Here is an 18,255-nt window from a genome sequence, read left to right on the forward strand (position 1 = left end):
ATCCTAAGTGAGGCCTGTTGCAACCCATGCCTTCATTCCACCGCAACTATTAGCAGCGAAATTCGTGGTGCGATCTTAGATGCTCATCGGGAAAACATGCTAAAGTCATGTTGAAAATGAGTCAAAGAGAGTCAGTCGGTTAAGAAACGTTGGGTCACTGTTGAATCTACGGTCTTAATATTGAGGCAACGGAAGCTGTTCATTCTTTGATCTTACCAAGAGCGCTCACATTATTATCTAAGGAGCATGGAAATTTCCTGGCCTCGCTTGAGTGTTGATTGTCTGAGCTGTGTGTGGTTCTGTTCGGCTAGGCTGCGGAAAGCGTCAGGCCACGATCGTGCGCGGGCGCGGGTACGGACTCGACCCGTCAACCCGTTGAAGCTTGGCCGTCCTTGTTGACGAGAGTCAACTTTTGAACTTGTGATCATGGTTGAGATAGATACCTGGTTTTTACAATTTTCTTTTTCGGTCCTCTAGATTTCACTCTGTTTACGTTTGGATTTCCGAGCTCTCCAACGAAAGTGGAAACTGCGTTGTGATTGAATATATATCTCCTGGACCGTTCATCACCAGTAAGCCACTAATATGAGGCACATTCACGAACCATCAACACCACGAGATTGATCACCACCACCATCATTAAACGGACTGCTAACAGAGTCTGAGATTGAAAAGCGATTGAAAAGCTGACTACGCTGATTAACTTTCATGGTGAAATGAGACTGAGTACCTAGCCACCGATGTCTTCTAGTCTATAAAAACCTCCAAGAATTAGTGGACATACTATTGCCCAGATACTCGACTTTCCCCTGCGATCAAGATGGATGCCCCTAACAGCACGCCAGACCAGTAAAAATAAGGAGAACAACAGCCCAGTGCATTGCCAATCGTTTCTGAAAAAGAGAATTCGCAGGAGGCTTCTGATCATGTCCCTCCACAGGTAAGTAAAGCGGCTCAGCTTCCAATGCTCTTGCTGACCATCGCAGCTCTCTCTTTCGCCACAGGAAGCAGAAACAAGACATACCTTGGCGACCGAGCCATTCCAACCTATTTTGAAGGCACTAGGAGACCTCGAACGCAACGATCCCAAGTCCGCCTTTCCAGCAGGTCGAATTGTCGGACTGTATCAACGCCTATGGGAGTCGTGCGTGTCCAAACACATCGATGGCCAGAACCTAGAGCAGAGCAATCGGATCTTGAAGGAGGCTAGCAGACACCTGACTAAAGAGAGGGATGGACTTCAGCTGCGCCACGACAAGCAGCTGTCTCGGCTGCGCTTCTTTGAGCAGGCACTGGAATCATCTCGGGGTCGATTGACTAGGACCCTCGATGACTGGGATCACCCTTGCAGACTCAACCTGGCAGGGCTGCCAGGCATAGCAAGGGAAGGTTGAAGGATTCTATATTCTTGATTGTCCTATGTCTTTTACCATGTGGAGAGTATCCAATGATGTACAGTATCCAACGATGTTGCAATGAAGAGTTACCGTAGGGAAAGAAGTTTATATCTTTTCGAGAACTCATATTACAGCTTTTGTGGAATGTGTCTGCGAATAATCTCGCATGTTCTGGTGTCGCTTTTATTACCCTAATATATTATAAACGAAAAACTACGGATCCAGTGACAATGTGGCCAGTGTAGCTAGCGGAGAAAGTGTCGATTAACTCGGCCGTCCCGCAAATCATCACGACAGCTACCGGAAGTAGATGTCGCCAGCTCGTACAGACCACCAAACCTTCTCCCCGGAGACCTCTTCAACAATCTTTGTGGAGTGTTGGCGTCTTCCATTATGCTTCGAATGGCCCTCTGAATGTAATCGTTCCTGGTTAGATCCAGAGACTTTGTCAAACTGAAGTAGTTCAGTCTGGGATTGACCACAAGTGCATCAACAATCGAGGAATGCCCGCCTTTGACCGCCAACATCAATGGATCCTCAGAGCATTGATTCCTGAGGTTCACATCAATCCGATCATGGATTAGTAGTGCCTGGGCCATCTCCAAGTCACGCCACGGGCAGCCATGCAGAGAGCGGTGTCGTGAGTTGCGATCGTGCTTTCATTGATGTTCAGACGTGCGTCTTGTTGCACTAAAAGTCGTACCACATCGAGATGGTCATGTGAAACCGCTCGACAAATGGGTGGGTCTATTGCATCCCTTCCATTAATCTCTACGCCCTCCATACTCAGTAGAAAAGCAACCGTGTTCACGCGTCCGTGATATGCGGCCAGGGAGATTGGAGAGTGGCCTCCAACACAGAGATTCAGACTGATCCCTGGCACCGCAAGCAGCCGTCGTAGGAGCACAGTATCCAACCTCGCCGCGGCATGGTGGAGAGATGTAGACGGCATCTCGAATTTCCCGCGGCCTCCAACAAAATTGACGTTGATGTCTTTTTCGGCCAACAGCCTTTCGGCTATCCCGTCGCATGACGAGTAAGAAGAGAGCCAAAGTGGCGTATTGCCATGTTTGTCTTTGCAGTTTACGTTGGCACGGGGGTGACTTAGGAGCAAATTGACCATTTCCAAGCGTTTGTTTTGTACCGTGAGATGGAGCGCCGTAGAGCCTTTTCGGTTCTGGATGTCCAAATCCAGATTTTTTTGCCTGAGAAGTCTTTTGACAGCTTCTACTGACCCATAGGCCACTGCTTGGTGAAGAGGTAGCTCAGCCTCTTGTGATGATTTGGCACCAAGAAACACCTCGGCCATCGGATCATTTGAAACAATCATTTCCATCACGGGTCTATTGAAGCGACATGCCCAGTCCCGTGGCGAGTGGCCCGAATCGTCCTGTAGATCAGGGTCGCTGCCACTAGAAAGTAGCAGATGCACGAACTCTATTCTGCCCGCGAAGACTGCTAGGTGGAGCGCCGTTCGGCCGTATTTGTGCTTGACGTCCACCTGGACGTTGGGTTGTTCTAGAACGCGCTTGACGGTGGAAAAAGTTCCGTAGTGGATGGCATACCACAGGGCGCTCTCCCGCGCTTGATTTTGAACGTTGACGTCTAGGTCTCCACGACTGAGGAAGAGGTCCCGCACAGCAGCGGAAGAGTATTTGAGCGCCCTCATTAAAGGAGTTTTGCCTCGGTAAAATGCATTGATGTTGGCGTTGTGCTGGAGCAAAGCCTCCGCAAGACCAATGTTGTCGTATTTGACGGCCAAGTGCAAAAGATTGCTGTTCTGAAATTTGATGTTGTATTTCCAGATGCTGGGCTGCAGTTTAAAATCAAAATCTTTGCATGATTTTGCGAAGGCAAATAATGCACTACCGTCCAAATACGACACAATCCACAGCAAAAGCTCGTTGGGCAGGTCTCTGATGTTTGGCTGTAATGTATTAGCTCATCGGTAAACTCCGTATGAAAGAATTGAACAGACCATGATGGGACAGCGGATTGAGCTAACGAAATGTAGATGGGGGTGAGGTGAGAGTTGTGAAAGTAGGATATGGGAGGCCTTTATATACTCACCTCAGCCAAATTCCACGGTCAGCTATGAGTGTAGTCTGTCACTCCGCTGAGAGGTGCGTAGCAATCACACGGCAGCATCAAAGCTTTGACAACAATGCTCAGGCGGAGTTGGAGAATCTGTGGGGTCTAGCTCCTGGGAACGCGAAAACTGTTCCTGGTAGTGTGTCAATGGCCTGGGAAACCAATCTATCTCTACGTACCCACATCTTGCATCTAGCGCCATAAGAATAAATCACAACCTATCATGCACTTCGAAATTCTATAGGCAACCCAGAATTTAACCCTGCTCACCGCAGTAGTCAGTCTGTTCGCTAATGCGTGGTCACCGCGATGGACAGTCACAGGTGCAGCTGATTGCAGCAGTGGTCTGGAATGATATCCCTTCATGCAGGCCACTGATCGGCTGTATACGGCGCATACTGCGTGTGAATGCATTCTTCGACGTACCGACTGTTTCAAGGAAGTGTTCCATGCCAGCCACGCAGCCATGTAGGTAAGGAGCCCACGGCGATGGCATATAAAGCTGGCGAGGGAACGCCGCAGTGATTGCCAAACACCACCACAATCCGAAGCATTTTCTGCCTTTGACGACCACCTCAATAACTACCATGCTGCCTTGGAATCCGTTTCTCGTTTGTGAGATAGAGGTCAGCCCCAATGGCGGTCCTGGCTCTTGTTGCGGGACGACGAAAAAGGCGAGCCGTGCAAAAACTCGATCAAAGTTGAAGACACCAAGGTCGGCCATCAAAAGTTGACCACTCTCGCCAGAGAGCCGTTTGACTTGTTATCGCAGTCGAAGCTCTGTGATATCGCCAGAGACTTCCTCTGCGCGAGATGGCACCGGCAACGGCAGGCCGACCAAGTTGGCCAGCAGTGGTATGAAGCCGCCGTCCGCAACCAGGCGCGAGTACCACATGGCTCCAGAATGGCCTCTCCATCAGTTGTTGTACATCCAGGCCAGCGTCAGACATCGTCAGCCTCCAGGCGACGCCCTGCCTTAGACAACACCCGGTCATCGCCACCACCGGTGCGCCTGTCAACCAATCCCGAGCCAGTACAGCCATTCAATCCATTTGTGACTTCCACAATGCTGCGGACGAACAGTGTTCCATGGCGGGTTTCGCCGGCCCAACCGGCTATTCTGGCGTCGGTCACTAATAACTGGGCTGGTTTCCAAGAATTGACGCTCCAGAGTCTTACCCTGAGTGAGGAGGTCAACGACATCCACTGTGTGTTTTGCCTGGCCGAGGATGGAGACCATGCAAACGAGTGCGTGATCTTGCGTTGTGGTCAGTGCCAAGCGCTTTCTCACCTAGCCTGCGCGGAAGAGTGGTTGGAAAGGCGAGATACAGGATCTGGCACGTCATGCTGTGTGTGGTAAGTGTGGCCGACCTTATTTCTGAGACGACCAAGATACTGATGACTACAGTCGAAACGACGGAGCCCTAGACGCCTTGATTCGCCCTTTACCAATCCCCTCATCGGATGCCGAAACACATTCCGTTTTGACAGCAAGTGGATCGTCTCCCGATGGAGAACCTGCCACCCTCGGGATCTTATCATCAAACGATCCTCAAAGTCAGCCGCGTCAGCGGTCAGTGGGATCCCCAGGTGTTTCAGTCGAAGAGAGTGGCCCCCGTCGCTCAGCCAGACTAGCAGGAACTCATCTACCGCGAGGACCTTCCACCTCTGCACCGCTTCGCCGGTCGGCACGACTGAATTCCACTCAGCGTAGGTGATCACAAGTTACAGCCGAGTATGACGGAAAACGCGAAAAGCGATCACACGCGAGTACACGTGACCAGACACCGGCCTCGTGATCAGCAATGGAGGTCATGGCCGTGATATCCAGTTTCGGAGCAAGCTTAGAGAAATGAAAAATATGAAATCCTGATCATTCAACCCTAGAATACAATGCGACGGTTCCTCTTTGCAAGTGCAGGACACCGTTACACCTCAGCCAATAGCTATTGACTGCTTCGCTGATTCCGAGAATGTCTTAGCTCGAAACTGTATCGATAAAAGCTCTGTTTTCATCATACCTAAGGGCGGTGACCAAAGAAAAACAGACATGGATTCATCTCAGTGGAGCCGTGTTGCGTGAAGGCGGGGGATTGTTGGCAAAAAGGCCACAGGCGGGAGAACTGACGAGGTCTTTTGCTTGTTAACTTTACTCTGGGAATCAATATGTCACGCCCTGGAAACCTCAAAGGCATTTCTCGGAGCTATTTGTACTCTAGGAACTGCTGTTTAGCTCCTGGGGCTATTTCTAATCCCTAGGAAAATGAGATCTGCCCCTGGGATCTTCACTTTACGTTCCTGACTGAATACGACACTGGCTCTGGCAATACATTGACCAGATCTGGGAGCTGTGGAGCCCCTGGGAGCTTACTTTAGGGTCCTAGAGTCACTGTCTTGCCTTCTGAGATCGGCGAAAGCCCTCACAAACACCTTCACCGGACCTGCGCACAATTCTGCGTCGTTCGGTCACTCCTAGAATGCCAAATCATCGCCCCAGGAATCAACAAGTCGTCAACAGGAACGCGGCTTTGATTCCCCGAGGCGGGGATAGCAGACCCCAGAAGCTACATCGGGCTTCCTGGGGGCTACGTGGCTCCTAGAGGCTGTTTCTTTGCTCCCAGAAACGTTTCAGGGGCCCCCGGGAGCAAGAGAACTCCTAGGGTTAAGAGATGAATTCCTAGCACCGATGCAACCGTCAATAGGACCATCACCGATTCTTGATAGTGATGATGAAGATGTGCATGTTTGTATCTGGATACCGCTATGGATATCTATTTGCTGTTTATATGGACAGAGACGGAAAATGTGCATAAGCAAGGAAAATCTCACTTTTCCTAGACTTCAGCCGTGAAAGACATCAAGCACAAGCAAATTGATATCAAACGCATCAAGCCTAGTTAGTGGATTTAGTTTCCCTGATTTCTGGAGGCAGTAATGAGACGGCGTCTGAGATAAAAGCCCTGCTATCTGTAGAGAATTACCGAACATGACGAAGGAGAATTACTGACTCTAGATACGTTCAAGCTAAAAAAGAACCATGCCACTACTAGTTCATATTAGTTAGTAGTATATCGAGTTACCGCAGTATCTGCGACCTCGGGAGCTTCGCAGGCTCAACTGGGCTAGACGCAATCACGCCGTTCTGAAACTCCCTGTCCATACAATTTAGCACAAATTGGGTGCTTCCAACGTCACTTTCTGACCCCTAAGTCTGGCACGGATTATGTACATGGAGCGGCAAATCCACAAAATGATAATTCAACAAGGAAGAAAAATCCGGCCCTGACTCTTAAGCGCATCTAGTTGGAATTGCGAGGTATTCTTTTCTGTGTATCTTGGCTAGCTTTTAGAACCTCGCACTTCCTAGGTGCTATCAATGCAGGACCAATAACGGTGACTAAACGAATGAATGGTCTCAATACGCCTCAATTAGGACAGGCACCCGTGCCTGCGTATTCGAAGCTCCCCATTTTCTGCTCTAGAGACCTGGGCTCAAGTATGGATTCCCACTCAAGTGGTCAGTAGATTGAGCAACTGCCGCAAATCGATGGGCAAGTAGGGTAGGCGTAAAGTGTCGGGTCCGGTCATACGTCATCCAGCGAGAAAGCTAAATGCCAAGATATGGTCAGCAAACAATGTACTATACAAATCTCTAGGTAAGACAAACAGTTGCAATCCGCACTCCAAGCCACAGGCACCTATGCCTTCTCGGAAGCATCGTCCACGGCTCCTCAATCAATGGTCTGTCAATGTCTACACCCATCTGATCAAAGAATTTCGCAGGGTAATACAGCCGGCTCCAGATGTGTCCTCTAATCAGCAAGTCTTCCGGCATCGGCTTTAATCTGTCGCTTGTGCGCTACTTCGGCGCTATATTCTTGTTGTTCTCTGCCTCTATCACCTGTTTGCGTGTTCCATGCAAACTTAGCTGATACTGTATGAGTTGCATGGAATGTGGCACTGCTTACGAGCCTGGTGGTTAGCAAAGTGTCCCGGAAGCACAGTATCATCGCCCATACACCCGGCACCCCTCCCGCGTTGAGCATTCCTCGAGAAGCCTGTTGGGTCTGCGAGAACCCTGGATCGATGCGGGTAACTGTTGAGTCTCGCTCCGTCAAGGGGAGACTTTCTCGCCACTCTTAAGGCTGGGTAATCACAGATCCCAGGCCAGACCAAGCTGTGCAAGGGCTCAAAGTTTGCAATGGATTTTGCCCATCGTAACCGAGCTAGACGTTTCGAAGCGCCATTCGGTATCCGGTTTGAACCTGCTAAAACAAGTTAAGAAAGTTATACACTTGACACCAGGCTGGAGTAATAAGGAAAGGATAGGGCACGGTAGGGATATAGTTATCAGATGGCAGTCAATACGTGTGTGCAGTAGTGGGTATTGGCTTACTCCTGCTGCACTGATTTGAAGGCACATTTTGCCCCAAGAATTCGAGTAACCCCACTTCCTTGCTGCCTGGCTCCATTCCAGAACAAGTACACCATACAGGTGACGCCACGATACTCAACGAGGTAAGAGCCAAGAACTACTTAAGTAGTAGTCCAAAAAGCATTATATAACGCTCGCCAGGTCTTTCGCAGCGGCTGTCTTCCTCTGTGACCTCTACTACATTGATTCACTTTTAATTCATTTCAGTGATCTTTCAACGACAGAAATGAGACCTATTTACTTAGTCCCTCTTGGCCTACTGGCTCTCCCAGGATGGTGCAAGCCAGTCTCTGATCCCCACTCTAGGACTGTTGATGTGGCCCCAGTCTCTCCAAACTCCCTCACTCCTAAGGGAGATGTACCCGGATCAACCACTATGGTCCACCATTTTCCGGAGTATGAAAGACATCCTAATATTATGAGAAAATATGAACTGACTCTTATTAGGAACTTGAATGCAAATACACATATTCTTGTACCTCGTACCCCGCATAAAGTGATAATTCCAGGACTGGGAACCTCAACCAAACCTGTAACCTCAACCAACCCTGCAATCTCAAACAACCCGTTCGGTTCAATGATTATTAAAATCTTTGTCTCGTCAGCAACCAACATAGTCTTCCATATTTTGAACGGCGAGGATGGCGTGTATCGTTTCACTATATCTGATGTTTTGGGGAACGTTATCAATAGCATTGTTATAGACAGCAACAGTTGGGCAAGTGTTCCTAACTTTCAGGGGATGTTTGAGGCAGGAAAGGAGTATGATGTGGAGTGGTCCCAAGCTTAAGAGTCTGAGACTAGACTTTCGGGTTTTTCCCCGACCTAGGGGTATACACTGGGCCAAAAGTCTCTCGACACTTCAAAGTCGAGCAGCAAAGCGACTATAATTAAATTGGAATTGCTCAACTGTAACCACTCTCTGGTGCCCAGAAATCGAATATATAATAATTTCGATCAATACTTAGTGTTTATTTCCCTTGCTTTTGGAACCGCTTCCATTCTGTGTGTAGACCTCGGCATAACCCTCACTTGGGTCCAAGATCTGGAACATGGACCCGACCCGATCCTCAAGACCAGCTACCATGACCCTACCCTGAGTGTCGCTAAAGTCCGTTGAGGTTCACCCGCAGCGACCCTCTACGACCCTCGAATGCATAATCCTTGGCGATTTTTTCCCAAAGGGACGCATGAAAATGAGATCCATCTCTCCAATTTACTGTTATTTACGGCTCTTCAGGAAACAAATTGTCTTATGTAGTCTCAACGTAACCTACGAAATGTAATTTTTTTGAAGTTGAACTGTATTCAACAATCTTGGCCTTAGTAATACCCAATGGTCCAAGATTGGGTTGCTTAGCAGTAAGATATGAGGCTATCTAGCGGTTGCGCTTCGGACATGTTGTATCTGTCGGTAGAAACACAAGCAAGCGGTCGACATTGCTTCACAGTCGAGTCTTCCAGCCAGGACCTCTGCCCAAAGGTACATTGACAAATGGTTTCAAACAATTCTAGCGGTGGACCCTAACCAGCCTGATGACAGCAAAAAGCCAACTCAAACGAACTCAATTTCAGGTACGAAACACTTACTCGTCTCATATTACATGCTGACCCTTTGTCACAGACCGCTTGACGCCAGCACCGCTTCCGTGCCGGCCTAAAAGAACACGGTCGTCATCCTGGAGGTGGGACTATGTGCATCGTGTCTGTGCTGCTAGGAAGCTGAGATACCGGCGAACAGAGCGTGCACTTTAGCAGCATTCATCGGCTGGATCGCTACATAGCGATGTCCAAGGAACAGTGGCCAACTATCTTGATAAACAAGTCCTGGTGCATGTCCCTACATCAAAGGCGGTGATCAGCAATGAAGCCTCAGCATGAGGAATATAAGCGTAGTTGTATATTGTTCCATGTATTCCGTAGAGGAAGTAGCAATCGCCCTTCTTTGGAATGACAATAATATAGAGGATGTCCCAAAGTCAAAGGACTCGAGCACGATGGTGGTGCCCTTGGAACGGGCCCACCTGCACATTTTCATTCTTGCCATGCAAAACCAGGAGGATTTCATCGGAGTGTTATGTGGCCCGGTAAGTACTGCGGACAGCGTATAAGGATTCACGATACTATGAGTGGTCCCGTAGGGAGAGAGGATGGTAGCAGGGGGGCTCTGGGAAAAGGAAATACGGCATTCTTGTTGGCTCAAGGTAATACGTCTGCTTGGATTTAATAGGATCGATGGTCGAAAGCAGGGTATTCTTTGGGGCGAAGCGTACGATTTGTTTTGACCTACGCCCAAGTCAGGAGGAAATTAGTTTGGCAGAGACCGTGTAACCACGACCGCAGCTGTCGAACATTAGCGGAACTGCAAATCATTCGACCGCTTAGGTTGGACGACCCATGGAATCGCCTGCTCGGTGAGAGAATGCGGCCTTCACGAAGGATTCAGGCCCGGGCTTCTGCCCCACTTGCGTTCTCGGTTGCTCGTGATTAAGACCTACAGCCCAAAAGAGAAGCCCAGAGGATTGGGGCAGATTCACCCCAGTCTCGACCTGCTCATGTACGGGGAATTGGAACAGACCAGCAGTGTAGAAAGATCTCTCTCGCTACAGTCCTAATCAAGATGAGGGTGATTGAGATAAAGTTTAGGGGCCGCAGGAGGGCCGGCCCACAACCTCAATCCATTTTCGGGAGCCAATCGGTTCCTCGGTTTTAGTGCAAAAACCGGAGATATTTTTACATAAGCTCATGAGATCTGTCCATGATTGGCATAATTTCTACAAGCTCTCCGCTAGGGATATGGGACTGACGATTGAACTGGGCCGATGAGGGGGCTGTGTCGGATTCAGAGAATACAATCTCTACGGGGAAGCTTTACGCAGGACAGAAGACATAGCTTCTAGAACGTTCTACAGACCTGATAGACAAGGAGCAACTTGCCACTTGACAGGAGAATCATGCTCCTGTGACAGGAACCAGGAAAACATAACCACGGATCGGGATTTAGCCTACCATTCTGTTGCCAGAATTCGCGTGATATTCCAAATACCTCACCTGCCTGAACCGTACCTCGACCGTACCTCCTAAGCAACAGAGTGCTTTTCGATCGGACACTGACGGCTGTCAAGTTTGGGCTTGTGGATCGGTCAGGACCTTTGCAAATCCTTCACTTCTTCTCCGGGCCATAAATAGAACCTCTTTGATCTAGTGTCCCGTGGGTCGTCGCTGGCATCTGCATCACAGAACCGTACCTGCGTCTGTCTAAATTCGCGCATTGTGTTTGATTGGTCCGTCGGGCGCTATTTGTATCCAGAGACTCATCAATGTGATAGTAGCGTTGCAATCTTGCGAGGTGTGTCGTGGGCCTGGTTGCACATTTCACATGGTTGTCCTAGGCTCGGTTTCCTATGAAAACTTTCCAATAAGCTCTGGACTTTTGTTTATGCCCTCCCAAAGAAGGACAATCCTCATCCTGAGCTTGAGAGTATGTCAATATCTGTGCGGTAAGGGAGTAGAGATTGTAGTAAAAGCAACATTAGCAGGCTGCGATAGACAGAGAAGAAACAACATTCAGCGGCGCGGGGCCAAGGATGAACAGGATTGATTCGAGCGAGACCAAAGGATCCTCCAGCCAACCGCAGGCACAGTCCAGCGTTTCTGTCAGCCAGAAAAGTTCCAACCTATTATTTTGGCATCTGTTGAAGCACTTCAACCCTCATGAAAGAGACGGTGACCGTGGCTAAAACAGGCAGATGTAGAGTGCCACCGCGTTGAGCGATTTAATTGCAAACTCAACAATATGTAGGAATCACATTTTTGCCGCGTTGCTTTCTTTCAACAGTTGATGAAAGCGGTTCGCCATACTCAAACGCAAGATTTGAGAAAAATGATCCCAGGTCGAAACTTGAGTCTGTAGGCCACAAATTCTCCAAACACCATTTCAACGTCGTTCGACTTGCTTCAACGCCAACCAAAGGACAGTGATCTCTCTACCCTCGGTGCAATGGTTCCATGGTAGAGACTTGACCGAAAAATTATAAAAGGGGCCGGATTCCCAGCCCAAAAAACTCAGGACTTCGGTCCTTACACTTTGGTCCTCACACTTTGATGCATCATAGTGTCCCTCTCTTTCCTGCGGGCTTGAGAGCTTCCGTGACCACGGCTGTCGCTGCCACGAGCCCAGCGATGTAAGACTGTGCTCCCTCGCTGCCATGAGCCCCGCGAGTGTAGAAAGGTGCTTCGCAGGATAGGTCTGCGTGAACAATAATCCTCGCAGGGGGTGCTGCGAAAACAAGACTACCCCGCAGGATAGGTCTGCGTGAACAACAATCCTCGCAGGGGGGTGCTGCGAAAACAAGACTACCCCGCAGGATAGGTCTGCGTCAACAATAATCCTCGCAGGGGGGCGCTGTGATGACAAGTGAGACCCGCAGGAGACCGCTGCATTACCAAGTTCTCTGTAGGAGACCGCTGCATTACCAAGTTCTCCGCAGCCTAGGTCCTGCGTCAGCAAAGCGCCTCGCAGGGACATCTGCGACACCAAGAGTCTCCGCAGGATGGGCTCTGCGTCAACAAGTGTGCCTCGCAGGATGGGCTCTGCGTGAATAAGTGTGCCTCGCAGGATGGGCTCTGCGTGAACAAGTGTGCTTCGCAGGATGGGCTCTGCGTGATCAAGTGTGCCTCGCAGGATGGGCTCTGCGAAACCAAGTATTCCAGACCTTCCGTGACCACAGCTGTCGCTGCCACGAGCCCAGCGATGTAAGATTTGCGCTCCCTCACAGCCAATCAGCCCTGTGTATGTAAAAATGTGCTCCCTCACAGCCAATGAGCCCTGTGACTGTAAAAATGTGCTCCCTCACAGCCAATGAGCCCTGTGACTGTAAAAATGTGCTCCCTCGCTGCCCTGAGCCCCGCGAGTGTAAGAAGGTGCTTCGCAGGACGAGCTCTGCGTCAACAAACGTGCTCTGCAGGGGATTGCTGCGTTAACAAGCCCTCTAGCAATGTGCAGGCACCTCTTCGTGGTGTTAGAGACCAGTATTCGATATTCAACAGTATTCGAAGAAGCAAAGACCTGCCCAACCTCCTCATAGTCTGTTTCTTTTTCCGAAGGATCATCATTGGACAGATAGAATGAGCCCCTAGATAGATCGTCCCAAATTCAATGGCCAACATTATATAACAACGAAAGTGTCATTTTTATCAAAGGGGAGGTTCCCAAATGTTCTGCACTGATGGTTTGCGGTCCGATAGTCCTTTCGCGTAGTGAAATTGACACCCTTCATTCAGGCGTAGGGCAAACATGTTGGTCAGAATTGGTGAGAGTGTTGATGTGTTGGTGTTTTGATGTGTTGAGAGTTGAGAGTTGATGAGTTGATGCGTTGATGTGTTGATGCGTTGATGCGTTGATGTGTTGGTGTTTTGATGTGTTGAGAGTTGAGAGTTGAGAGTTGATGAGTTGATGTGTTGATGTTGATGTGTTGATGTTGATGTGTTGATGTTGATGTGTTGATGTTGATGTGTTGATGTTGATGTGTTGATGTTGATGTGTTGATGTTGATGTGTTGATGTTGATGTGTTGATGTTGATGTGTTGATGTTGATGTGTTGGTGTGTTGTTGCTCAGTGTTGTAGTGATCGGTCGGGCGGTGAAGGGAGGGGTGGTCAACGTCTCATGGAGGCAGCGCGGTTTCTTGCCATGTCACCCACATCATAGAAACTTCAATTGGTTTTTTTGATTCCGCAAGGCAGTTTTCATCCCTGTTGGTCACGCTTGACGTACAGTCTCCAACTCAGTTGAGATGATTTAATCTACAAGTTGCACAACTATGATCACGCAATATACTGTACGCTCAACAGAACTACGGAGTGTAGAGCCATGTGATGAGGTCTCGCTCGAAAACACGAATCGCGGGCAAACATTATGGTACGATAGGCTCTATTCCTTGTGTAGTCAGAGCTGTTTCTCCACATGAATATTGCGTGCCGCTCGAACGTACCTTATGATAAAACGCCTACATTCTAGAGTGAGACTTGCTTTCGCTCGAGGTCAACATGTCATTGGGAGCTTTCGCTCGGGAATATGTGATCCGCTCCTTCTCTACGAGGACACACGGTGACAGCAACGAGGACGGCTGAGCGGTACCTAGGCTATTGGCTGGATCCGGGTCTGGAATTCCACCATCACCGCGAGAAAGCGGTGGCCAAGGCCGGTGTCTCTCTCCACGCACTACGAAGCCTGGCAGGATCAACGTGGGGAGCCTCACTCTATGCAATGCGAAAGATCTACCAAGCGGTGATAATCCCGCAGATGCTCTTTGGGGTTTCCGCGTGGTATCAACCTATGCTCATCAGTAAATACAAGGCATGCACAATCAGTAAGCCGTTCGCAGCAATACAAAAACAGGCAGCATGCCTCATTAGCGGAGCTTTCAAAACTACGGCAGCAGAGGCACTGAATGCAGAGCTTCACCTACCTCCTATCTCTGTTCACATGAATCGACTGGTGAAGGAAACGGCACTTCGACTACGAACAGGACCGGAATTTGCGATCCCGCCCACGATGTTACGACGCCGACCGGCGGACGAGAGAGACTGGGCTGGATGGACACCAATGGAGGCGCAGGCCAGGAAGACGGACGGATGCCTCACGACTCTCCCGGGAACTTTCGCGAGGAACTGGGAGAATCGAAAGGCATTCGTCCAGGCACCATGGCAAGCGCCGCCGGAGGTAATCATCGAGGAAAGAGAGGTTGCGGTCAACCACCACAACCAGATCCTGACCAAAGACCCAAGAAAAAGACCCTTGATACTGTACACCGACGGGAGCGGGATTGATGGAAGGATCGGAGCGGCAGCGGTCGTGGACCTTGAGGATCAACATGCTCATAGCCAGATGGGAGATGATAATACGTCCACCGTATATGCGGCAGAGCTTCGAGCCATTGAGATGGCACTTGAAATGGTTCTGGAAAGCACAGAGCCATGGGCTAAGCAGGCGAAGAACGGGGTAGTCATCTTTGTAGACAGCCAAGCAGCGCTGAAGGCGCTGAGGCGACCGCGGATGCCGTCAGGACAGGTCTATCTAGCAGGATGCCTCAACCTGATCCTACAACTTGCGGGCAGAAGTATTCGGACAGAACTCAGATGGATTCCTGCGCACCAAGGAGTCATTGGCAACGAGATCGTGGACCAACACGCAAAAGAAGCGGCGCAGGAACCGGACGGGCTGCATAACCCTCTCAACCGAGACATACGTCTCGCAGCCGCAGCGAGACGACGAATTCGCAGAGAAGCGAAGCTGGAGTGGGACAGAACGTGGGCCAAGGAAACGACCAGTCGTCCGACGAAACGCTTGATTGAAGCACCAACAAAGAAGACGCTAGAATACTGGACGGGCTTGCGCAAAGCGACGACATCGATTCTGATGCAGCTTCGAACTGGGCGAATAGGCCTAGGGGCTTACCTGAATCGTATCAACCGACGCGAAACTGCGCGGTGTGATTGCGATCTTGGTAGCCAAACAGTGACACACGTCCTGCTGGAATGCCCCTTGCACCAGGACGAGCGAGACTGGATGAGAAGCGCTCTCTCATACCAGGGAGTCGCTCTCCACCGGGACGAACTCCTCACACGATCGGAGGCCCGCACAGTTGTGGCCGAATTCATGGTCAAGACCGGCCTTCTAGGCCAATTTCAGACAGTCGATCCCACGGCTCTACGCGAGGAGCAGGGGGATGACAAAGGAGCGGAGAGAATGACCCCTTAGACAGTGTGACGGAAGAAGAAGGATGGCGCCCGTGAGGAGTGCAGTGCCAGGTCCTCTGCATTCCCTTGATCTAAGCGAGCGCGCAAGCGGCAGCCGACAAGACTGGACGGTTGGGGAGAAGTGGACGTCGGAACGGTGTGGTGAAGTGGCCAGGGCCTCCCACCCGCGATCAGGGGTAAATGACGTTCATTTTGGCTTTTTGTTTATCATGTTTGCATCCGTGCATTTCTTTTGTTCAATTTACATCTTTCCATTCGAGGGCGATTGACCAGAAATTCGTACGAGTTTCCAACGGTCGCCCAGTGGGCTGGCGACCACTTTTTCCAGCTGTCGGCAGGCCTGACAGCACCCCCGCATAGCAGCATATATATAGAGCGAGCTACATCGGGCGAATGAATACATCATCATCATCATCATACCAGACCCCAGAAGCCACATCGGGTTTCCTGGGGGCTACGTGGCTCCTAGAGGATGTTTCTTTGCTCCCAGAAACGTCTCAGAGGCTTCCGGGAGCAAGGGAACTCCCAGGGTCAAGAGATAAGTTCCTAGCACCAATGAAACCATCTACAGGGGCGTGACCTGTTTCTTAATGGTGATGAAGAAAATGTGCATGTTTGTATCTGGATGCCGCTATGGATATCTAGTTGCTGGTTATACGGACAGAGACAGAAAGTGTGCATAAAACAAGGAAAGTTTTATCTAAGTTCCGGCGTTGAAGGCCATATAAAAATGATTTTAGACCAAAGTACCCCTAGAGAGAATAATTTTTCGCTTTATTCGGGAGGCAGAACTCCAATGGGACGACGCCTGTTAGAGCACCACTTTACGTGCGGGTGAGAAGTCGAACACCACTGCAGGGAGTTGCATACAACCAAACACCAACTTGCAATCTCAAGCACGGTTGCTACATCGACATAGCTTTTTACTCCTAAGTCCCAACAGGGCGATCCGTTGTATGAGATTTCTCGGTCCAAATGATAACAAAGAATATCGAAAGACAAAAAAATGCGCTAGGACAAGCAGGCAGACACTCGGAGCAAATTATCCGAATTCGGAACTGATTCTAGCAGATTCCTAGGGTAATAAAATACCCCTTGAGCCTGCCATTGGTATTTGCATTACCCGTGCTCCCGTGATCGGCGAGCTGTTTGTCGTCGAGCTCGAAGACCGTCGGAAAACTCAAGAAGTGTCATATTATATGTATATTCAATCCCTGGAACGACAATATAACGCACAAACCAACCCGCAACAACAAAGGGCGTATTCAATCACCATGGCCCAGTCTTCCGAATATAGGAGTATCCTTATTTACTTTTCCTCAGATTGGGACAACGTCTCGAATACTATCATATCGATGGAAGTTTTCAAGAGAAGCGCCCAAATTGGAAAGCAAAGCATAGCTACAGTACAAGCTATTACTACTCTCCCAACTGAACCTAAAGAACAAAACGCAGAATCGAATCACAACCTATGAATCAGCATAAATCTATCAGAACACCCATCCAGTTTAACTCAATTGCATTGCTGTCCACGTTCCGTCTAATTTGCCTACATATAATGTTCAAAAGGAAACAAAACCGGACATTGAAGAACATAACTAATAGAAAGCCTAAAATTCCATCCCCCTGCAAAGTAGTGAAGGGTATGCTTGGTACATACCGAGAGTGATGTCACTTTGCCACTTGTTCTTCACGTCTCCTCAATCCGCGGAACAATCAGAAGAAGGTGCGGTCTGGGAGGTAGTCGAGGATGACTCGGACACAGATGACGAAGACTTCGGTGTCGTCAAAGCGGAGGACGCCTTGGTGGAGGATATCGTGTCAGTAGCAATACATCGGCTGCCATGCTTGAGTCCGTTGTCTAATGTACATGACGACGTTTCTCCTTGGTGATTGGAGAAGGTGACCACCCCCGTATCCTTCACCTGAATCCATGCAGCTGACGAATTGTCTTCCGTGCCACAAGCCTCTACCCCGTGCACAGGATAGCGATGGGTGCGGTCTCCGACTTCATTCACCGCTGCGAGTTTGTTAGTAACTCTTTTTGCTGACTCTTATGCCAGAAGTCCACTTACTTGAGCATTTTTCTCCCTCAATCTGGCCAAAGAATGCCGAAGATCCCGTGCAGCCATGGTTGTCATAGGACCATATCGCGCATTGACCATCAATATCAATGATCTCAAGGGTGCCGCCGAGAGATCCGCTTGCATAGGCACTGGCGAGAATCATAACGATGGAGAAGCGCATTTTCCTTGTCTTAGACGAATTACAGGAGCTTAAAATTCGAAAATATATTGTGTGTTGCGTCTCGTGTCCTGTATTTCTTACCCGATTGATTTGGCGTTGTGTGTAGTCGAGCAAAACGAGGAAGGATGACAGAGGCTTTTATAGAATTACCGAGATTTCTGAGAGCCTTCAGATCGCCTGTAGGGGGCACATATTGAATTAAAAATGTCAGTCGGCTGACCAAAGTTGAGGTGCATGGGAGATTAACACTTTGGCAAGTATGGTCGGTTATTGAGGCTCACTATGCGGTCAGGAATCGGTTAGATCAGTTTAGGCCAGCTAAGAC

General features: G+C 49.5%; 1 protein-coding gene across 1 annotated transcript; it reads right to left on the minus strand.

The window, feature by feature from the left end:
* Positions 1–17,383: 17,383 nt before the first annotated feature.
* On the minus strand, positions 17,384–17,930 carry N7446_012659 (uncharacterized protein; the record flags this gene model as incomplete). Its single annotated transcript, XM_058521401.1, has 2 exons — positions 17,384–17,703; positions 17,759–17,930. 2 exons carry the CDS (start codon positions 17,928–17,930, stop codon positions 17,384–17,386), a joined length of 492 nt encoding a protein of 163 aa, XP_058366767.1.
* Between the last annotated feature and the right edge of the window lie 325 nt (positions 17,931–18,255).

Source organism: Penicillium canescens, assembly GCF_028828765.1.
Source record: "Penicillium canescens strain IBT 15451 chromosome Unknown utg000010l_segment0_segment0, whole genome shotgun sequence".
NCBI classification, from domain to species: Eukaryota; Fungi; Ascomycota; class Eurotiomycetes; order Eurotiales; family Aspergillaceae; genus Penicillium; species Penicillium canescens.